Genomic DNA, 23,812 nt, shown 5'->3' with positions numbered 1-23,812 from the left:
TGATACCCTTTATAGTGCACAACATTGGGAAACCCAAACTGCACTATCAGCTTCTTATGGGTAATCTCAAGAGGGACAGATATAATTAGATGCTAGCTGGATGATTTACCTAGTGGGTCGTGTGGGGAGCCCTTGAAGATGATGCGATAGGTGGTGAGGAAGAGGGCTCCCTCTGCTGGCAGGATGTGCGGTCCCCCGAGCATCCCCCCCGTTGCCTCCTCTCTGCCATCAGAGTCCAGGACCACTCTAAGACCCTCCGACACAAACTCTTCACCAGGGAGCAGAGCTGGGCGCAGGATCTTAGGCTGGGTGGGGCAGAGGATGCACATGTCAAACACACTCCACCAGAACACTGCATTTCTTTTCTTCATGGTGCACAAGACACCTGTCGGATTCACGCCTGTCTCAGTGGACTAATTCATTGCAGAGACCATGGGGATGGCACAGTCTATCACTCTAAGACGTGATACTGAAATTATGTATGGTTATAGTATGTAAAAAAACTAATAAATCTAATAAATCAAATATTTTAATACAAATTTGCTTTCTGACTCATTGTATACGGTCGCTGTCCGCGGTTCTGAAACAATCTTCAGTGCAGCATAGAGTTGGTCGCCTTTCCCTATGTGCATAATAGCACAGTTAACCAGCATATTGGGATTGATATTGGGATTGAAAACAATGGTGGCGGAGGCAGCAGAGATGAGGAAACAGCCCTTGCGTGTATATATATATATATATATATATATATATATATATATATATATATATATATATATATATATATATATATATATATATATAACAGTTGATGTTAAATTATTTGGAACAGTGTAAACAACATTAAGTAAGTGTACGACCGACCGACCATATATATATATATATATATATATATATACTGGTACACTTATTTAATGTTGTTTACACATTTTCCAAATAGTCAGGAAAGATTACAATATAATTTAACAGCAACTGTTTGGCACACAATGCTCAACGAAGTCAAACGTCTTCCACAGGTCTGACTTCCCCTTTCCCTCCTGAGCAACCAGTAAACATTTGCCCGTTTCGTGTTGCTTTTTTCACGTCCTCCTGATCCATTTTACCGCCGCGAGTTATGGTACTCAAGAGTTTGTTATAACCAATTTATTGATGTAATTATGATAGGTTATAGGTCAGGCATTATTGGTCACGTGCATGCGATGCATACATTTTTCATGTAAAGAGAGCAAGCATTGAGGGAATAGGGAATGTTTTCCCCAAAGAAATCAGAAACAAAAAACAAACAAAATAGCTGTAATTATGTTGCAGCTTCAGCACGGACAGCGCGATAAACTCTTGCTGTGCTGTGGTGCCTGTTCACTGCAGCAGGGAGGAGAGAGAGAAAACACCCACCAGCCACACAGGCAATCACTGTCAGTTCATTTGAACACAGCATAGCCATCGGGCTTCCTTAATTCATTTGTGTCTTACTTATTTCATCAAACAGTGGGCTTCAAGCATCAGAAAAGCTCAGTACATACACAGTGCCTTTTTCAAACCCCTTGACTTTTTACACATAACAGCCTTATTCTAAAATGGATTAAATAACACATTTTTTCTCAGCAATCTACACACAATACCCCATAATTATTAAGTGAAAACAGGTTTTGAAATTGTTTTGCAAATGTATAAAAAATAAAACAGAAATGCCTTATTTACATAAGTATTCAGACCTTTTTCTATGAAACTCAAAATTGAGCTTAGGTGCATCCTGTTTCCCCCATTGATCATCCTTGATGTTTCTACAACTTGATTGGAGTCCACCTGTGGTAAATTCAATTGATTGGACATGATTTGGAAAGGCACACACCGGTCTATATAAAAGGTCCCACAGTTGACAGTGCATGTTTGAGCAAAAACCAAGCCATGAGGTCGAAGGAATTGTCAATAGAGCTCAGACAGGATTTTGTCAAGGTACAGATCTGGGGAAGGGTCCCAAAACATTTCTGCAGCATTGAAGGTTCCCAAGAACCGAGTGGTCTCCATAATTCTTAAATGGAAGAAGTTTGGAACCACCAAGACTCTTTCTAGAGCTGGCCGCCCAGCCAAACTGAGCAAAAGGTGGAGAAGGGCCTTGGTCAGGGAGATGACCAAGAACATGATGGTCATTCTGATAGAGCTCTAAAGCTCCTCTGTGGAGATGGTTGTCCTTCTAGAATATTCTCCCATCTCTGCAGCATTCCACCAATCAGGCCTTTATGGTAGAGTGGCAAGACGGAAGCCGCTCCTCAGTAAAATGCACATGACAGCCTGCTTGAAGTTTTCCCAAAAGGCACCTAAAGACACTCAGACCATGAGAAACAAGATTCTCTGGTCTGATGAAACCAAGATTGAACTCTTTGGCCTGAATGCCAAGCGTCACGTCTGGGGGAACCTGGGTGGCAGCACCATGCTGTGGGGATGTTTTCAGCAGCAGCAACTGGGAGCCTCGTTAGGATCGAAGAAAAGATGAACGGAGCATAGAACAGAGATCCTTGATGAAAACCTGCTCCAGATGGCTCAGCACCTCAGACTGGGGCGAAGGTTCACCTTCCAACAGGACAATGACCCTAAGCACACAGCCAACACAACACATGGGCTTCGGGACAAGTCTCTGAATGTCCTCGAGTGGCCCAGCCAGAGCCTGGACTTGAACCCAATCTAACATCTTTGGAGAGACCTGAAAATAGCTATGCAGCAACACTCCCCATCCAACCTGACAGAGCTTGAGGGGATCTGCAAAGAATGGGAGAAACTCCCCTAATACCATTTCCCCATAATAGCTTAATAAGCAGAAATTTGCATCCTGTAGCACAAATTTAAAAAGTTCTGGGACACTGAAGTCCATGGAGAAGAAGAGCATCTCCTTCCACCTGCCCACTGCACTGAGGCTAGGAAACACTGTCACCACCGATAAATCCACGATAATTGAGAATTTCAATAAGCATTTTTCTACGGCTGGCCATGCTTTCCACCTGGCTACCCCTACCCTGTTCAACAGCCCTGCACTCCCCACAACAACTCGCACAGGGCCTCCCCCATTTCTCTTTCACCGAAATCCAGAGAGCGGATGTTCTTAAAGAACTGCAAAACCTGGACCCCCTACAAATCATCAATAATATCTATCCTAGCCTGCCTTTCTAAGGTCTTCGAAAGCCAAGTCAACAAACAGATTACCGACCATTTCGAATCCCACCGTACCTTCTCCGCTATGCAATCTGGTTTCAGAGCTGGTCATGGGTACATCTCAGCCACGCTCAAGGTCCTAAACGATATCATAACTGACATCGATAAGAGACATAACTGTGCAGCCATATTCATCGACCTGGCCAAGGCTTTCAACTCTGTCAATCACCACATTCTTATTGGCAGAAGCAACACCAATGGTTTCTCAAATGATTGCCTCGCCTGGTTCACTACTACTTCTCTGACAGAGTTCAGTGTGCCAAATCGGAGGGCCTGTTGTCCAGACCTCTTGCAGTCTCTATGGGGGTGCCACAGGGTTCAATTCTCGGGCCGACTCTCTTCTCTGTATACATCAATGATATCGCTGCTGGTGATTCTCTGATCCACCTCTACGCAGAAGACACCATTCTGTATACTTCTGGCCCTTCGTTGGACACTTAACCTCCAGACGAGCTTCAATGCCATACAACTCTCCTTCCGTGGCCTCCAACTGCTCTTAAATGCAAGTAAAACTGACTCTGTTGTTGTTGTTTGTGTCACACTGCTTTGCTTTATCTTGGCCAGGTCACAGTTGTAAATGAGAACTTGTTTTCAACTAGCCTACCTGGTTAAATAAAGGTGAAAAAAAACAATAATAACAGGTATGCCAAGCTTGTAGCGTCATACCCAAGAAGACTCGAGGCTGTAATCGCTGTCAAAGGTGTTTCAACAAAGTACAGAGTAAAGGGTCTGAATACTTATGTAAATGTGATGGCAGTTTTTTATTTTTTTAAATATAAATTAGCAAACATTAAAAAATAAGAAGTTTTTGCTTTGTCATTATGGGGTATTGTGTGTAGATTGAGGAAAAAAATACAATTTAATCCATTTGAGAATAGGGCTGTAACGTAACAAAATGTGGAAAAAGGGGTCTGAATATCTTCAAGGCACTGTAGTTGATTTTATTCAAACACATAGGGTGTGTCTATATATGGAAAAATACACGTTTAAAAATGTAGACCAATAGATTAGTTGAAACAGAGGACTTTCGGTCGACCAACATTTTTGTTGTTGTCGGGGACAGCCCTAACGTCAACATATCAGTGCATTAGATAAGGATAGATATCAACACACGTCACACCTAAACAACAGCCGAGCATATCGAAAACAGAAATCTATCACACACACACACATCATTATCATGTCATATAAGCAACACATCAACACACAGTGTGTTGCACACACACTCAGCATCATATAGGTGTTATACACAGCTACCTACAGTCACTGATGCTTTACCAAGAAAAACAAAGCATGTGCTCCGTGGAGACTGATCATCAGTAATACTCCAAGTCAATCATTTGGTCCTTAGGTACATGCATGTCTTTACATTTATTTACAACTACAATAATTCATTTAGTTCATTTTATGCATATATGCATTGAGTGTAGTCTGCGCAACATATATTTAACACAACTCTTACCCAACACTACCACAATATATTGATTTACATGCTTCAAGAAATGCTGGAGGATCCAAAGCAAACCCCTCGTCAATGAGCACTGACAACTGCTGAACATCTGCTTTGAGGTGCTTCGTAGCAACCTGTAAATCCAAACTCCATTCCACTGTGTTGGAAGTCAGTTTCTCTTCAGCTCCCCAGCAGAGCCAGGTCTGAAGCTGGTCTAAAAATGCTCTGCCTCTCTAGCTCATCAAACTGCAGCCAAGTTGAGCACTCTAGTGTGAGGGGGCCTAGACAGTAAATGTCAGAAGGTCATGGTTCTGTGCAGTGTTCATATCTTCCATGGGGAACAGAATGGTGTCACTGGTCCCTCAGAGCACAGCCTTTACACACAGAGGGGGAGTGTGTGGGGGGGGGGGGGTCAAGGTCAAGCCAGTCCAGTGGGCTGTGCAGTTGAGTTCTGGGCTGGTCTGGCCAAAAGATAAGAGGAGGATGGTCCTGCTGATGTTGGATGGCTCAGGGCCAGTGTGTTAAAGGCCCAAACGGCTCCCCCAGCACCCCAATGAGGTTGCCAGCTGGAACTCTAAGTAATCACCCCTACACACAGACTAGACAACCCACCCAGCTCCGCCAGAGATGTAAGCGCCAGCGATAGCAACTTATAACAGTGACCCTTTCACTGCTTGTAGCTTGGAGTGCCCAAGGTACACCAGTACGTCCAGCTCCCTTAACTGATTGTTTAATCCCAACAGACCCAACAGCGCTACCTCCTCCTCCCCCTGAGCCTTGGGCCAAAGCAGTAGCAGGTTCCACATAGAGGCAAGGACAGCTCCAATTCCAGTCATAAATCTCTGTGCTGATGGCCCACCAGGGTCATTCCTGCGCTTGTTTACAGAGTTCACAGGATTGAATGTGCTGCTGGCAGTAGAGCTGTGTGCAACGTGGTCTCAGCTATGAATGTCAGACAAGGCCCTGCCAGACAAACATACAAATCAATTACACTGGACCTGACTGGGCCCGCAGTGTCCTGGGAATGAGCCGACCAGGGGGAGAGACCAAAACAAGAGCTGGCAGTGTGATAAGGCGCACAACAGCATCACTGTAAGAACCCCAGTCTGATGGCTGATGAGTGATTACCGCAACATTACTGGAATCATAGGCACTTCAGCTACAGAACACCACTTCCAGGAGAATAGAGTTTCCGACACCACTTCCAGGAGAATAGAGTTTCCGACACCACTTCCAGGAGAATAGAGTTTCCGACACCACTTCCAGGAGAATAGAGGTTCCGACACCACTTCCAGGAGAATAGAGGTTCCGACACCACTTCCAGGAGAATAGAGGTTCCGACACCACTTCCAGGAGAATAGAGGTTCCGACACCACTTCCAGGAGAATAGAGGTTCCGACACCACTTCCAGGAGAATAGAGGTTCCGACACCACTTCCAGGAGAATAGAGGTTCCGACACCACTTCCAGGAGAATAGAGGTTCCGACACCACTTCCAGGAGAATAGAGGTTCCGACACCACTTCCAGGAGAATAGGGGTTCCGACACCACTTCCAGGAGAATAGGGGTTCTGACACCACTTCATTATTAAAGGACACAGGTTTACTTCAAAGGCACAACAAAATTACTCCATTAATGAGATTGATAAAATTTTGGATGACAGTTCAGAGTTTCAAATGGTACTAATATTCATGATTGATAAACTAAATTTATATTCAGACAGACAGAGAACTCAGTGGCCCACTGCAGGGCAGCACCTACCTTCTGAATGGGTGGCCCAGTGCAGGGCAGCACCTACCTTCTGAATGGGTGGCCCAGTGCAGGGCAGCACCTACCTTCTGAATGGGTGGCCCAGTGCAGGGCAGCACCTACCTTCTGAATGGGTGGCCCAGTGCAGGGCAGCACCTACCTTCTGAATGGGTGGCCCAGTGCAGGGCAGCACCTACCTTCTGAATGGGTGGCAGTCTCCTGCTCTCCCTGTGGACCGCCTCCAGAGTTTCCATCTGCATGGCCACGATGCCTGGGGTCAGAGGTCATGACCAGTTAGCACAATGTCATGCACACACAAAAACACATACACAAGTTACCCAACCCAGGTAAACATAAACACATGCTTGTACACCCCTAATTACAACCCCAGGAAGTCAATATTTACAGATTTGAAGGCCACCACCTACAGTGAGCTACAAAAGTATTGGGATGATACAATGACTATGAGGTTAAAGTGCAGACTGTCAGCTTTAATTTGAGGGTATTTTCATCCTTATCAGGTGAACTGTTAAATCAAGCTTGTGACTCTACAAAGTTGTTGGATGCATTTGCTGTTTGTTTTGGTTGTGTTTCAGACGATCTTGTGCCCAATATAAATTGTAAATGATGGTGTCATTTTTTAGTTACTTTTATTGTAAATAAGAATATAAATGTTTCTAAACACATGAATGTGGAGTCTACCATGATTACGGATAATCCTGAATCAATTGTAAATAATGATGAGTGAGAAAGTCAGACGCACAAATACAGGGTTAAGTGATAAAGCTGACAGAAGAATTAGGACAGCGGGAGTTTGCTACTGAAGTCAGAGGTCACGGTGTGTTTGGGTATAATTGACGTTGTGTTTGGTAGTATTGAGGTTGACTGGGGGTCGTAAGGTACCTGGGATCATGCTATGCAAACTCTTGATGTGGTCCTGGCTGACGCCACTCTCGGTGCACACCTTGTCAATGAAGCGGGCGATGAACCGTACCACAGAGATGGCCACGTCGCTGTTCTCAGAGTCCTCAAAGCCACTCTCTGTGTCAAAGCTCTCCGCCATACTGCCTGCAATACTGCAAACACACATGTAGCCGGACTTTAGTCTTCATTAATGGCATGAGAATAGAACAGGCTGCAGAGAGGGATGCTTGAAGTTTTCCCAGAGATCCACATGACGATATAGTGCGTCTGAGGTCTGTGAGCATGGCAGTCTGGCGAGAGGTCAGCTGTGATGCCAGGACGCCTCTCGCGGTCTCTTGGCCACTTTTCACATGGGACGGTGATGTAACGTCCAGCGGGGTTTACAAAACACACAGATGAGATCCAGAAACAGGTCTGGGGCAAGAACCAAAATAGAGAAAATAACGACCAAATAAACAGTGCCACCCCCCCCCACTCATGAAACCAGCGGCAAAACAAGAACAAAAGGCTTCAACATTCTCCATGTAAACAATTCAAAGGGCCTAAAATCTCCAGTAGCTCCATACACATCAGTGGGGACTAGCTAGGGGGCTACCGTGTAGCAGCAGTGCATACAGAAAGTGAAAGTGAGAGAAACTGGAGCTATGGCTTTGGCAGACTCTTCTCCATTTCTGAGAAAAGGCACACGTGTAGACTTTCTAAACTTGGTACACATCACATGACTCTTAGCACAGAGCACTGGAAATCCCAATCTTTGTTTCTGTTGGCTGAGTGGAGGTCACCCCCACAGACAGGCTGAGTGTTAACCACCCTAGCAGAGCTGAGGCTGAAACTTTAGCAGGTGATAGGACAGTCAACGGGATGGACGTGGGAGTGGGCAGGATATGGCTGAGGAGGTGCTGTACACTGATCCGTTTTAGAGGCGATCATGTACACGGTAACGTCATGTCCGCCCACACACTTATCGTCACCTTATTACAAAGTACAAAATACTCCCCAAGCAAGAGCGCTATCATCCAAGATAACAGCCTTACATTTTAGTTATTTTTCCGATCAAGCGCATTTCACGAGGGCCATGCGCTTGTGTGCTGTGCCAAAATAACTGTTGATATAGCTGTGTGGAATAGTTAGGTGTCAGATTTAACTGACTGAATATCAGTGGGGTGCAGTGAGGCGCAACTAGCTGCTCTGCTCGCCTGTTGGTGACGATGCTGTTGCTGCCACTCTCCCAGTCAGCGACGGGGTTGGCTCTGAGCAGCTTGTTCTTGCTGGTGTCCAGGGGGACCAGCAGGTAGACCAGGAGGCTGGCGTAGTGGATGGCCTGGCTGAACACCGTGCTTTCCTCGTTCTTCACTAGCTCCTGCTGCTTCTCCTTGCTGAGGCAGGGCCAGGCGCGCAGCTGCTCCGCCGCCAGGTCCATGGCCGTGCGCTCCAAGGTGCTGGGGGCCGCCGGGGGCAGGGGACCTTGCTCCTGAGGGGAGAGAAAGATATGTGCTTGTTAAGTGCCACTCTGCAAACTGGGCTAAAAAAGGTGATAGAAAAACAACCATTATTTGGCTTTGAAACCTCTCATTCGTTTACCTTTAACCTGGCAGTGATTCCTAGTTTGTCTTCAGGGGCAGTGAGGTACAGGGCTCGGATCTGGTTCTGGACCTCACTGTAGAATGTGGCCTCCCAGAACTGCTGATTGGTCCAAATAGGATGGTCCTGGACACAGGTGTAGGCAAACTGGCTCACGCCAGCCGGCAATTTCTGCAGACACGAGGGAATATTTTGACAGTAAGAGGCTGAGGAGTAGACGCTTTCAACAGCTTACACTGAAGCGCTGACCAGCCAAACGTTCAGACCTGCTGACTGTCTGCTTTTGACTGAACGTACAAGAGAGTAGTTTGGGCTCAACATCTCACAACTCGTGAAACTAACTGGGCTGTGGTGAGCATAGCTTGTAAAGACGACCATTAAAACCTGGGTGGAAATAGGAAAATAATCCAAAGCTGCCAAAGGTTTCAAGTACAATCAATAATTTCTCGTGGGCTGTAAGTTTTTAACACATACAACACCACACGAAGAACGTCTCTCCTGCTCTCTCTCTGGTTGAGTACTAAAAACAGGGCCCTGCTGTTTTTCCACAGTATGAATAGTGAAGTGAAGCACCTGTTTGGCCCCAGCACCTAGAGAGAACATGCAGCTCTGCTAAAGCCATGAAGACGGTTCCTATGTCCCGATATAAACACATGAATGTTGGGCAACAGCTAAGGCACCTATTAGTCCCGGACCCAAGAACACAGAGTGCCGACACGTAATACATTAACATCCTCACACCCACCTCTATGTTCCCCACCTCCCCCTGGCAGAGTCTGAAGGCCATGTGTCTTCCTTGAGAGACGCTCAAGCTTCTTATTAGATTAGCTTCTGATTTCTTCCTTCGGAGCCTGACACAATACAACACGGCGCTGTTCATTATTGCCTTGGTTTCTCCCTGAATGACCAGCGGCAGTGGGGCTACCGTAGTTACCAGAGGCTGCAGAACTAAAATGGCTACAGTCCCGGCACCTTGCCGAGGCTTACCCGAGGGCAGGGGTTCGAGCACAGAGCCCTGGGGGACTGAGAGAGTCGTGTGCGGAAGTTCAAAGGTGAGACTGGGGCTGGAAGTGATTCCAGTATACTTTGGCCTGTGTATCTCAACTCTCCAGAGAGGTTTGAATGCCGTTGGAGGGCAGCAGTAGACCGCCTGCTCGTCTCCCTCCCTGCTCAGGCCAGCCCTACACCTTGAGTAGTATCCCTCTGATGTAAATGATAAATCCACTACTAAGCCTCCTCTTCAAACCACTGTCATAAAGACATAATTCACCTCCAAATGTAAGCAGTCAGAGCGCAGCTTTATATCGTTAATGAAGTATGGGGGATGACGCCAATGTCAAAGCTCGTACGGATAGTTTCATTTCCCCCGGGAACGTTTTATACACATTACATTTTCACAAGAAGGCCGTGTCTTATGCTAGTACTCAGCCATTTACAGGGAGCAGGGAGAGCAGGGAGCTGGTCTAACAACCCTCTGTCGACAGAGACAAAATCTGACACGGCCACAAACTGTGGCGCTAATAGACTTACAGATTACCTGATTGGATTAACGAGTCTAGACTAAATGTACAGTGTTAAAGGATGGAAATTAATGAACCGTGGCCATTCATGGAACAGTGACCAATATGAAAAACAAGAACAGTAGACGCTTTAATGCAGCTGTTATTCTGGGGACCTGCACCAGAGAACAATATTTACAATATTAGTCATCATGCTCTCATGTCATATGGTGTGGGGGTCTTGCAGCACATTGAGTGGAGGTGTGTGTGTCCTCTCCTGTTAAACACACAGCCTGCTCAGTTGTCTGGAGGTCAGGTTGACCACGGCCGGTTGGCTCTCCCTGCTCTGATAGCAGAGGGGAATCAGGGTCTAGGCTGCAGTCAGAACCTACTACACAGTGCAGAGGGACAAGAGAAGACAGATGGAGGGATGGAGGTAGACGACCCTCAAAAGAGACCCATATGAACACTCCACTTGCCAAATGCAGGAGAGGAATGCAGGAAAACAAGCAGAGAGACAGACAGAGAGATAGAGCCCAGAGAGAGCACAGAGACCAAATAAGATGTCAAGGTCTGGCTAGGGGATCCCTGGATGATGATGTTAGGGTTTATTACACGACTTGAAGGAAAAGGTGGTAACTCTTCAATAATACAGTATTGCCCATATAGCTATATAGACAGTGAGAGGGAGAGAGACTTATACAGAGAGACAGCTCAGGGTGTGTTCATCAGCTCTAAAAATGGAGATATGTGTTCATCAGCTCTAAAAAGGGAGATATGATGTCTCATAGCTCTGATGGTTGACCTGTACTTATCTGGACACTGGAGGAAAAGTGCCGTGTTTGATCCGTGACCAGCCTTGGGCAACAAAATCGTGGCTGTAATGGCTGTTTTGGAGGAAATCACTTGGCGTCCAGGGGTATAAAAATAGACATGCCTTTAGAAGTCCTTTGTGACAGAGACACTGGGGAAAGAAAATAACCCGACTTGGACCAATCAAGCTTTATAGATTTATTCCCCATTAATCCCTATTGTGTCATTGGAGTTATTTGCATTCTGTAGCACTGAAGACATCGCCATCCAAACAATGTATTTACACAGATGTCCGAGTCAAACAAACAGAGGAGACATGTGGAAAAGCGTGGAACAAACAAGTCCATCATGCCGTAAGTATTCATGCGGGATGTACTGTTAACATAAATGGTCTACAATGCAGAGTAAACAGAGACGAGTCCAGCTCTAGACGTCTCACAGGGACACAAAGGTCACGACGTAAATCATCTGCTCTCCCCAGGACCAAACGTAAAACAGCTTGACAGCGAAAACCTTCCAATCTCTCCACGCATAAACTGGGGCAGAAATGATTTAAAGAGTCCAATGGTTTTCTGTGTTGAGTCCAGAATCATTTTTGGGCTGCTGCCGCGGTGCATCCAATTGAAATGAAACCTCAAAGAGCCAAGAGGTAGGCAGATCTCTACTCTTGGTCTACATTCGATTGCAAGAATAAAAACAAGATAAACAGGTGAGTTTATTAAAAAGGGCACAATAACACCGAAGCAAACAGTCCTGACGCTTGTAGTAAGATGTGGTTTATCAGGAGTAAGTATATTTCCTAGGAATTCAGAAACATTTATATAGAGCAATTCAACAACCCGTGACTGCTAACTGAGATATGGCCTGTACAAAGGCTGCATGCAGTTTAGGTAAACTACACTAAGCACGCCAACCAAGTTTAACCCAAAAGCTCATGTCAAACACAGTTCAACCGGTTGGCTGCATTATGATGACATCACCAGACATATAGCCCTCTAAAGTAAGTAACCTATGTTGTTCCAAGAGTGGTTAGTTTCGCAGACCTCACTGTGCAGCCGGCCAGACAGACCGAGGGAAGGAAGGGGCAGAATATAGAATATAGGTCAATGAAAGGCGGCTCTTCAGTTTGAACATTTGCCCAAAACACACACAATGTCTCTCGCACAAACACTCTGTGGGAGCGGGCACATTGCTGGGAAGCTTCCCACATTCTGTAGTGAGGAGAGGTTGGGCAGCAGCACTGTGGGCTGAAGACAGTCCACTGGGGAGGGAACAGACTAGCCAGGCTACAGACTAGCCAGGCTAAAGCTAAGAGAAAGAAGACCACTGTGACAGGACAGTCCATATTCATCAGATTAAGTTGAGAAAAACCTCATAAGGTTTTCATGAATTGTCACTCTACCATAAGACTTAGGGGATTTACTATAAATGTTATACTGTAAAAGGGTCATTTGAATTTAGAGTGCGTTTCTGGGGGCAGCCTTCCGATGGGGGCATTGTAGTGATTAGGGTTAGACATTACATACTGTGGTGAAAAAACCCCGGATGTGAAGCCCTGACCAAATCTCTTCCAGACCCGATCCCCACTTCTCATTGTAGTAACTGCGGGCAGCAGAGTTGACGGATTGTGGAAGATGTCAATGAGGAGTGATGGATAACAGTTACAGGTGAAGCAGCAGTTTTAATAGGAAAGGGCCTTAAGCCAACTGACCTCGTTGAGAGGGGCTGAGGGAATGTACAACTACCCGATAAGGTGATTTATACTCCTGTGGGCTGGGCATGAGGACTGGCTGGAGTAAAAAAAAACAACGATACAGTAACCAGCAAGGCGGTTGTCGTCAATGGCACGTGCTACCGTACAGCATGTATTGTTGATCCCGCCTTGCCACTGCAAGACTGTATAATATGTACAATTCACTATTTACACAGATGGAATTACACCTTTGAAGGAAAGCAATAGGCCTGCTCTTGTAAAGTCACCTACATGAGAAACTCAAAATAAGAACTTGTTTATAATGAAACTATGCAGCAAATTCACGAAGCAAGCCTGGACTACTGTGGTTACGTAAAAGGTGTAAAAAAAAGGTAGCCTAATCACTCAAAGCCCCTTGAGCACTGATTAACTACGTCTTTCCATGGAGACTACAGACAGGTTGTGTGTGTGTGTGTGAATTCCGCTGTCCAAATGCATTTCCGGGGATACCTCTGGCCCAGTTTGAACTACCATTGTATTACAGGTTTTCCCTACCCTGGCATGACCCACAGGTAGACACCTATCAGATCAGCTTCACCTTCTAGGAAATCTAAATGGGATCCACCGACAGCAGGTTGTCTTAACTTGAGGGCAGGGTACTGTTGTAGTAAGGTTGGAGGGCTTAGCAGTTTAGTACTGAAGTTAGGAGGTTAGGAGTACTTGGACGCAGATGTGCAACATGTGCAACATGATGAATGAAATCAGAGCTAATCTTCCATGAAAATGTACGCAAATAATCTTGACCATAAGACCCGTGTCAAAACCATTCCATGGCAAAGAAACAAACGGTTCTGGTTTAAATTCTCTCTTTTTGGCTTTGTAACACAACACATGTACCACTGAAAGAGTATTGGACATTTCAATTAGCTTTGTCACCTTTTTGTCACAATTGTCACCTGGATACAGAGAGCATACACTCCTTCTGTTCCCTTTCTCTCAACCAACGATTCTACAAATGGTTCTCTCAGCAGTGTCCTACAGTAGACGGTCATGGTCCTTTACTACAGCGTGGCGTATACCCAACACTCCACTGGCTCCTTCATCTGCTGCCAAGCTTGCTTTGAACAGCCCCATAACAGTCAGTGTGGTAAAGTCAAAGACTTTGGGGAAATGTGGCAGGATGGGGGGGGGTAGAGTAAAGCAGGCCAACAGACATTTTGCAAAAGCATGTAATTGACTATCGTGCGATGCTGCGATTATCCCGAGAATCTCGGTGGAACATTGTGAACCATCACAAGGTGCTCTGTTTTTTGGGGATATGTTGTTTTTCCAGCTTTTTCATGGCGTTTTTTCATCACACTAGGAATTACACAATATGGACCGTGGTGGATTCCTGTGCTCTTGCCTTTCGCCATTTGCGTGACCACACGCTGGACTCGACAGTTAATGCCATTCCTTTGGAAATCTGGGAGAAATCTGTTGCGTTCTGGAGCTCACGATATCATTCCTTCTCATTCCTCCCATGCCAGAAACTGCTCCGTTGAGAATGCGATGCCTCTCAGGATTCGTGTCGCTTTCTGAAAATCTGGTGATAAGTCCTTTAACGTAATCCTTTAATCAGATTGTATGGTTACGTAAAATGGGGAAATAGGAAAAGAAATGACAGAAAATCCAATGCCTTTGGGCAATGGCTTTCAGATGCCTTAAGAGGCAGAAAGCTGGAGCATAGGGTCACCGTGTTGTGTTGACAACTTGACAGTCACAGAGACATTGTTACTCCGTTACAGCAACAAACCAAACTATGGACAATGTGGTGTAGTTGGGTCTGTGACCACTTTACTCAGGTTGTGTACAGAGACAACTCTGCTCTCACCCCCCCCATTACATAGCAGGTCACACTGTACACCTGTATCAACAAACAGAGACAATTCCCTTGGTTTTAGTTAGATAATTGACTATATGTGTACATTTCCAATGCCACTGTGGTCTGATAGAATGGTTAACCTGGCTGGGAAACAGAGAGAGCAGGCTTATCACAGAGCGTTACATCAGCCTGTCCTGTAAAAACAGTGTCATACAATGGCAGAGAGTGGGCGAGGTCGAAATTCTGTCTCTTACGGTCTGCACCCAATGCAGGGCAACAGCCCACAGTTGTGTCTGTCGCCGTGGCAACAGCAGAGCGGTGGGGACATATTCGTGGTGCGCGCCGCAGCAACCAAGTTTGATCACGGGAGGTTGGAAACCACAAACCACAGCGGCCCTCTGGGATTCGGTGGGAAGTACAGTTTTCTCACCCCCTTTATCCTAATGTGGCTCGTCTGAGACCAGCGGGACACTCCTCTGTCCCCTCCCCTGTCCCAGAGCTGCATGGTCAGAGTCCTGGGAAGTCTCTTGTCCTGCCTGGAACACAGCTCCTGACATGAGGTCAGAGTATGCTGCATGCACCAGAGGCAACCTTCAGAGCAGGACCAGCGCCAGGACAGCTGGGATATCACACCCCCTATTATTGCCCCCCGTTATAAACACCCTCCATTAGGATGGCCAGCTTGCAGTGAATGCCAGGCCGTCTTGCCCTTGATTGAGCAATATAATCAAAAGGACCTGCTGGCTGACTCTCTAACCGCTCTGTCTGTGTGAGAGAGGAGAAGAGCTCTGTGGAATGGAATCTCCCAGTCAGTCACTCACCCGGTAAAAGGCCGTTGTCAGGGGCAGCAGGGCGGAGGCGACCGTGTACTCTTCAGAGCTGGAGCAGTCCTGTGGGTCACACAACAGGGGAGAGGGGAGGTCAGGACACAGCATGATAATGTTACAGAAGCAGGTCGGGCCTCCAAGTACACCTGTTATATCACTATGGATCAATAAGGTCTGGGCAGCGCACCTCTCATAAAACACATTACGTACGAGCAAAACCTGATGTCATTTTTGCAAACAACTAATAATAACTGAAGTAATTGAATTTGTTGGTCATTTCATGTTGTGCATTCCTGCTCCAGATTACATCCCAGAGTTTCCGGGATCAACATGTACAAACACATTGAATAAAACCATGAGATTTTGTTGCATAAAATCACAAATTGTCTTGGCTTTAAAATGCAACATCCATTAGTCAGGCATCATGATGATTCCCCCCCAAAAAACGGACATTTAATTTTTTTTAACAGCCAGAGCGCAGCTGACAATTTTTTCTCCCATTTTTATGCCACTCACAGAATGCATCTGTACTGGGGTCTATTTGAAATAAAATAAGTTGTATTCAATAGAGCATTAGAGATAAGCACGGCATTCCGGCAGATTGTACAATACATCCAGTAGAACTGGGGACTTAAGGGCCAAAATAAAATGGCTCATATTGAAAACAGAGAGACTGGATGGGAAATGAGAAAATCTGAAAAGGACCCCATTTGGAACCAAAAGAGCTCCACACACAGGAAATTGGTACTTATCTCCATGAGCTTTGTGGTGATTTATTTGTTCAACTGGGAAAATGAGAATGGTCGCCGGAAACTTGATTTAAGTCCATGTCAAAACAGCAGAGCTGATCCTGATCTGGTGCTGTGTCTCATAACCCTCACAGGGACCCCAAGGGCAGGATACGTCGTAAATCACACACACACACACACACACACACACACACACACACACACACACACACACACACACACACACACACACACACACACACACACACACACACACACACACACACACACACACACACACACACACACACACACACACACACACACACACACACACACACACACACACCATCTTTCATACACATACAAACACACACTTCATAACCAAGCACGCATTCGACAAACTTTGCATTTTCACAAAGACGCACACCACCTCACACACACGATCAGAGCCTCTCATTTTGGCAGGAGAGGAGGGTAAAAGGATTGTGACAGGAATGCTGGACTTGCCAATAGTGGAGATGGGGCCTTTTGAATAAATCCCCCATTCCCTCATACCTTCCCAAAAAACTGAGGAATGTACAGAGGAGACAAATGCAAAACACACGGTCTTCAGCTAAACATGAAAGTCTGGCCCCCCATGAACAGAGCGATATACTTTTTTGTTTTCCCCTTGCAGTTGGTTTTCAGTTATTTTGGGTTGCGGTTGAACGCTCCAGTTTGGAGAGCCACCAAAGCTTTGTTTACCGGCATCCCTGACAATGCTGCAGGTCACAGAGGTTCAAAGAACCCAGCAAAAACTCTCCAAATAACCCCAGGAGCAGAAGCACAAGGGCAGAAAAATGGAGACATTTAACAGAGACGTCGTTATTCAGACAAAAAGACCACAAGGTCAGAGGAGCCAAGTCTGGGCTAACATTTCATAAAGCATCGTTCTCATTTATCTTTCCAAAACACTGTACTGTAACGCCTGGAGTCGAGCTTGTCAACATCAAAAGGCAGAAGCATTGATTCAGAGCATGAAGAAGTGTCATAAGACCAAGCCGTGCTCTGCTATCTGTAAAAAAACAGACCCAGTGTACATATTCATATGTCATTCTGGCACAATCCCGTTTACTTTAGGCAACCTCAGTATCATCTACAAACAGGGCCGCGCTGTAATCCGACAGAAGAGGGAAAGTGATGTTCTTCAAGTGCCAAGTTTAGGGAAGACATGAGGTCTTAGAAGCAGCTATCCAGGTTGGCGCCATGATTTACTGTAGTTCAGAACTTCCTAGGCCAATAGGTCACAGCAAGCCATACTGAGAGTATAGACGCCAACTACAGTGAGGATGAATAACTGAAAGGCGGCAAGGCGTGAGGGAGACCCTGATGCTGCTGATCTATGTAGGCTCTACTGCATGTGCTTGGAGTTATCCCTGGTTCACCAGCAGCACATATGACTGTTTACATTGAGACAGAGGAATGCTGCTGTTTATGATTTGGGACACTGCAGTCGCCGCAGAGCCCAGCGCATACGAGCACATGCAAGTGTGCAGGAGGTGGGGCGCGCGTGTATAAAATGTATGTGCTTAAGCGCATCTGTGTACAGAAGGGTGAGGAGAGCAACGTGCTCCCCTGCAGCTCCGCTTAGGAAGGAGGAAACCATCTCCCCTCCTCTTTTCTCCGTCTCTTTCATTCTCTCTCAAGGCTGTGGTTCACAGATGACTCTTGATGTTTTGCCCCTGATAAACACGTAGGCCTATACTCAAACAAAGACCCTGGACCGGCACGTTTAACATGGCCCCATGACAGGAAGTGAGCAGAGAGCAGCTTCCTGCAGACTCCAGACACCTCTCCCTCAGCGCTTTCCAGGAACCATCCGACTGAGACAGGCATTCAAAAGCATAGAAGGGGAGCTGGAGGAGGCTTTTATGAGGCTGCTGTGCTGTGGTATTATTCATACTCACTGGGTCAGAAACCAGAGAGCACGAGCCATACTCACTCATAAGCTGACTCATTGACAAACAAGCACAATACTGAGCACAGCCGTGCACACAGACACTGGTCCTGCTGGCTGACATCCAAGGGGAATGGCTTTATCTGTACATGATAACGATGCTTGTGAGAACTTCCCAGTGCAGTCGTTATGTTAGCCTGTCCAACCAGTCCAGAGACCTGACCGATCTACAACCAAGCAGAGCAGAGTGAGAGCTTTTCACAGCAAGAACCCACTCCTCTTCTCACAGAGGATATTAAAAGGAGAGCAGGAGAAGTGAGGGACTCTAAATTAAACGTCAACCAAGTTACTGTTCAGGTCCTGGAGGGAGATAGGCTGGAGACCCTGTGTGAGACTGTCAAACACACAGCAGTACATCCTAGTAGAGAGGAGGGTGAAGAAAGATTCCCATTCATGCAATATCATGTGATGTTGTGGACACTGCTCTCTTCAGCAAAGCAAAGCCATGAGTGCAAAATATCTCTAAAACCAAATAATCTGCTAAACCTTGATTGAGGAGACTAAACTGCTGGGTGTAACCCTGGATAGCAAGCTATCATTGTCAAAACATATAGGCTCAATGGTTATTCAAATGGGAAGGGCTCTGTCCATGATAGGGCAATGCTCTGCCTTCTTGGCATCTCAGTCGGCCAGACGGGTCTTACAGGCTCTAGTTGTCGCACCTGGACTACAGCCCAGCTGTGTGGTCATGTACTGCAAAGAGGGTGTGGCTTGCAAAAGTATTCACCCCCTGGCATTTTTCCTATTTTATTGCCTAACAACCTGGAATTAAAATAGATTTTGTGGTTTGTATCATTTGATTTACACAACATGCCCACCACTTTGAAGATGCAAAATATTTTTGATTGTGAAACAAACAAGAAATAAAACCAAAAAAATTAAAACTTGAGCGTGCACAACTATTCACCCCCCATAAAGTCAATACTTTGTAGAGCCACCTTTTTCAGAAATTACAGCTTCATGTCTCTTGGGGTATGTCTATGAGCTTGGCACATCTAGCCATTGGGATTTTTGCCCATTCTTCAAGGCAAAACTTCCTCAGCTGCTTCAAGTTTACATTTACATTTTACATTTAAGTCATTTAGCAGACGCTCTTATCCAGAGCGACTTACAAATTGGTGCATTCACCTTATGACATCCAGTGGAACAGCCACTTTACAATAGTGCATCTAAATATTTTAAGGGGGGGGGGGGTGAGAAGGATTACTTTATCCTATCCTAAGTATTCCTTAAAGAGGTGGGGTTTCAGGTGTCTCCGGAAGGTGGTGATTGACTCCGCTGTCCTGGCGTCGTGAGGGAGTTTGTTCCACCATTGGGGAGCCAGAGCAGCGAACAGTTTTGACTGGGCTGAGCGGGAACTGTACTTCCTCAGTGGTAGGGAGACGAGCAGGCCAGAGGTGGATGAACGCAGTGCCCTTATTTGGGTGTAGGGCCTGATCAGAGCCTGGAGGTACTGAGGTGCCGTTCCCCTCACAGCTCCGTAGGCAAGCACCATGGTCTTGTAGCGGATGCGAGCTTCAACTGGAAGCCAGTGGAGAGAGCGGAGGAGCGGGGTGACGTGAGAGAACTTGGGAAGGTTGAACACTAGACGGGCTGCGGCGTTCTGGATGAGTTGTAGGGGTTTAATGGCACAGGCAGGGAGCCCAGCCAACAGCGAGTTGCAGTAATCCAGACGGGAGATGACAAGTGCCTGGATTAGGACCTGCGCCGCTTCCTGTGTGAGGCAGGGTCGTACTCTGCGGATGTTGTAGAGCATGAACCTACAGGAACGGGCCACCGCCTTGATGTTAGTTGAGAACGACAGGGTGTTGTCCAGGATCACGCCAAGGTTCTTAGCGCTCTGGGAGGAGGACACAATGGAGTTGTCAACCGTGATGGCGAGATCATGGAACGGGCAGTCCTTCCCCGGGAGGAAGAGCAGCTCCGTCTTGCCGAAGTTCAGCTTGAGATGGTGATCCGTCATCCACACTGATATGTCTGCCAGACATGCAGAGATGCGATTCGCCACCTGGTCATCAGAAGGGGGAAAGGAGAAGATTAATTGTGTGTCGTCTGCATAGCAATGATAGGAGAGACCATGTGAGGTTATGACAGAGCCAAGTGACTTGGTATATAGCGAGAATAGGAGAGGGCCTAGAACAGAGCCCTGGGGGACACCAGTGATGAGAGCGCGTGGTGAGGAGACAGATTCTCGCCACGCCACCTGGTAGGAGCGACCTGTCAGGTAGGACGCAATCCAAGGGTGGGCCGCGCCAGAGATGCCCAACTCGGAGAGGGTGGAGAGGAGGATCTGATGGTTCACAGTATCGAAGGCAGCCGATAGGTCTAGAAGGATGAGAGCAGAGGAGAGAGAGTTAGCTTTAGCGGTGCGGAGCGCCTCCGTGATACAGAGAAGAGTCTCAGTTGAATGACTAGTCTTGAAACCTGACTGATTTGGATCAAGAAGGTCATTCTGAGAGAGATAGCGGGAGAGCTGACCAAGGACGGCACGTTCAAGAGTTTTGGAGAGAAAAGAAAGGGATACTGGTCTGTAGTTGTTAACATCGGAGGGATCGAGTGTAGGTTTTTTCAGAAGGGGTGCAACTCTCGCTCTCTTGAAGACGGAAGGGACGTAGCCAGCGGTCAGGGATAAGTTGATGAGCGAGGTGAGGTAAGGGAGAAGGTCTCCGGAAATGGTCTGGAGAAGAGAGGAGGGGATAGGGTCGAGCGGGCAGGTTGTTGGGCGGCCGGCCGTCACAAGACGCGAGATTTCATCTGGAGAGAGAGGGGAGAAAGAGGTCAGAGCACAGGGTAGGGCAGTGTGAGCAGAACCAGCAGTGTCGTTTGACTTAGCAAACGAGGATCGGATGTCGTCGACCTTGGATGGGTTCCGCTGGTGTACTGCAATCTTTAAGTCATACCATAGATTCTCAATTGGATTGAAGTTGGGCTTTGACTAGGCCATTCCAAGACATTTAAATGTTTCCCCTTAAACCACTCAAGTGTTGCTTTAGCAGTATTCTTAGGGTCATTGTCCTGCTGGAAGGTGAACCTCTGTCCCAGTCTCAAATCTCTGGAAGATGAAACAGGCTTCCCTCAAGAATTTCCCTATTTCCCTGCGTCAGACATAGCGCTTTTCTTGATGTCCAAAAAGCTAAATTTGAGTCATCTGACCAGAGTACCTTCTTCCATATGTTTGGAGAGTCTCCCACATGCCGTTTGGGGAACACCAAACGTGTTTGCTTATTTTTAAGAGTAATGGCTCTTTATGGCCACTCTTCCGTAAAGCCCAGCTCTGTGGAGTGTACGGCTTAAAGTAGTCCTATGGACATATACTCCAATTTCTACTGTAGAGCTCCTTCAGCGTTATCTTTGGTCTCTTTGTTTAATGCCATCCTTGACTGGTCCGTGAGTTTTGGTGGGCGGCCCTCTCTTGGCAGGTTTGTTATGGTGCCATATTCTTTCATTTTTTAAATAATGGATTTAAAATGGTGCTCTGTGGGATCTTCAAAGTTTGATATTTTTTTATAACCCAACCCTGATCTGTACTTCTCCACAACTCTATCTCTGACCTGTTTGGATAGCTTCTTGGTCTTCATGGTGTCACTTGCTTGGTGGTGCCCCTTGCTTGCTCGTGTTGCAGACTCTGGGGCATTTCAGAACAAGTGTATATATACCAATTTGTAAGTCGCTCTGGATAAGAGCGTCTGCTAAATGACTTAAATGTAAATGTAAATGTACTGAGAGCATGTGACAGATCATGTGACACTTAAATAAAGTCCACCTGTGTGCAATCTAACTCATTATGTGACTTCTGAAGGTAATTGGTTGCACCAGATCTTATTTTGGGGCTTCATAGCAAAGGGGTTGAATACATATGCACGCACCACTTTTAGATTTTTTTATTTATTTAGAATATTTTGTGTATGTCCATTACATGAAATCCAAATAAAAATCCATTTAAATTACCGATTGTAATGCAACAAAATAGGAAAAACGCCAAGGGGGATGAATACTTTTGCAAGGCACTGTAAATTGCAGTTGGTCCAGAACAAAGCAGCAAGTATGGCACTTAGATGTACATGGAGAGAAAATGTCAGTAACGTGTGTCAATCTCATCTGGCTCAAAGCTGAGGAGAGATTGACTGATTCACTTTTGGTCTTTGTGCGAGGTATTGATGTGTTGAAGGTAATGAACTGTCTGTTCAAGCAGTTGGCACACTGTTCGGACGTATTAAATAGAGCCTTGACTACTTTACAGTTGGCACTATGCATTGGGGCAGGTAGCGTTCTCCTGGCATCCGCCAAACCTAGATTTGACCGTCAAACTGCCAGATGGTGAAGCGCGATTCATCACTCCATAGAACGCATCCAATGGCATTGCGCATGGTGACCTTAGGATTGTGTGTGGCTGCTAGGCCATGGAAACCCATTTCATGAAGCTGACATTGCTTTCAGAGGCAGTTTGGAACTCGTTAGTGAGTGTTGGAACCGGACAGACTATTTTTTACACGCTACACACTTCAGCAGTCGGTGGTCCGGTTCTGTGAGCTTGTGTGACCTACCACTTCATGGCTGAGCCGTTGTTGCTCCTAGACGTTTCCACTTCACAATAACAGCACTTACAGTTGACAGGGGCAAATCTAACAGGGCAGAAATTTGACAAACTGACTTGTTGGAAAGGTGACATCTTATGAACATGCCATGTTGAAAATCTAAGCCATTCTTCTACCAATGTTTACTATGGCGATTGCATGGCTGTGTGCTCAATTTTGCACACCTGTCAGCAACAGGTGTAGCTGAAATAGCCAAAGCCACTAATTTTACAGGCTGTCCACATACTTTAGTATAAATAATGCATGTAGGCTATGTGTGGCATTTTAAATGTATGTAGTTTAGTCCTTGACTAATAATGTTTTGTACTATGTCATGTTTCATGTGGACACCAGGAAGAGTAGCTGTTGCTTTTGATCCAAACCAAATGGGGAGAGCACAAGCAGGTTCCCTGACTCTCACACCCTAGTCTGAATGGGGTAGTAGTAAGCCAAGGTTCCCTCCATTGTGCACTGAGCAAATTTCAGGTCTGCTGAGCACAAACTTGGAAGTTGTGAAAATTCTATGCAACACTGAGGCTGTACACGCTTTAAGTTAGAGTTTTAACAGTGGCCAAGTAGGCTACTGTGGCTACTTGATCATAATGTAGGCCTACCAGAGTGGTCTACTATCAAAAACAATGGAGAAAAACATCCAATAACATTTTAACTTGGAAATAGCTGTTCTATCATTCAGCCTACAGTAGCAGCCAATGTGTGGTGTTCAATGCCTACATTCCATTAAGCTTGGCATTAACCTGTTTATTCACTTGTCCTTCCGACGAGGTGACTTACATTTAAAAATACATTTAAAAATGTAATCTTTAACTAGGCAAGTCAGTTAAGAACAAATGATTATTTACAATGACGGCCTACACAGGCCAAACCCGGACGATGCTGGGTCATTTGTG

The 23,812-nt window shown here is 46.1% G+C and overlaps 1 protein-coding gene across 3 annotated transcripts in view; it reads right to left on the bottom strand.

The window, feature by feature from the left end:
- LOC124033790 (myotubularin-related protein 13-like) overlaps positions 1-23,812 on the bottom strand; it is a 163,980-nt gene that overhangs the window by 24,867 nt on the left and 115,301 nt on the right. For all 3 annotated transcript variants that reach the window (XM_046346087.1, XM_046346089.1, XM_046346090.1), the window contains 6 exons: positions 15,598-15,666; positions 8,908-9,078; positions 8,523-8,797; positions 7,306-7,478; positions 6,600-6,673; positions 110-305 (listed from right to left, as the gene is read on the bottom strand). In XM_046346087.1, coding sequence (XP_046202043.1) covers positions 110-305; positions 6,600-6,673; positions 7,306-7,478; positions 8,523-8,797; positions 8,908-9,078; positions 15,598-15,666 — 958 coding nt within the window. The remainder of the gene's footprint in view (positions 1-109; positions 306-6,599; positions 6,674-7,305; positions 7,479-8,522; positions 8,798-8,907; positions 9,079-15,597; positions 15,667-23,812) is intronic.

This window comes from Oncorhynchus gorbuscha, linkage group LG04 (assembly GCF_021184085.1).
Source record: "Oncorhynchus gorbuscha isolate QuinsamMale2020 ecotype Even-year linkage group LG04, OgorEven_v1.0, whole genome shotgun sequence".
NCBI classification, from domain to species: domain Eukaryota; kingdom Metazoa; phylum Chordata; class Actinopteri; order Salmoniformes; family Salmonidae; genus Oncorhynchus; species Oncorhynchus gorbuscha.
Note: the sequence above shows the minus strand (reverse complement) of the source record. Positions and strands in the feature narration are given on the sequence as shown.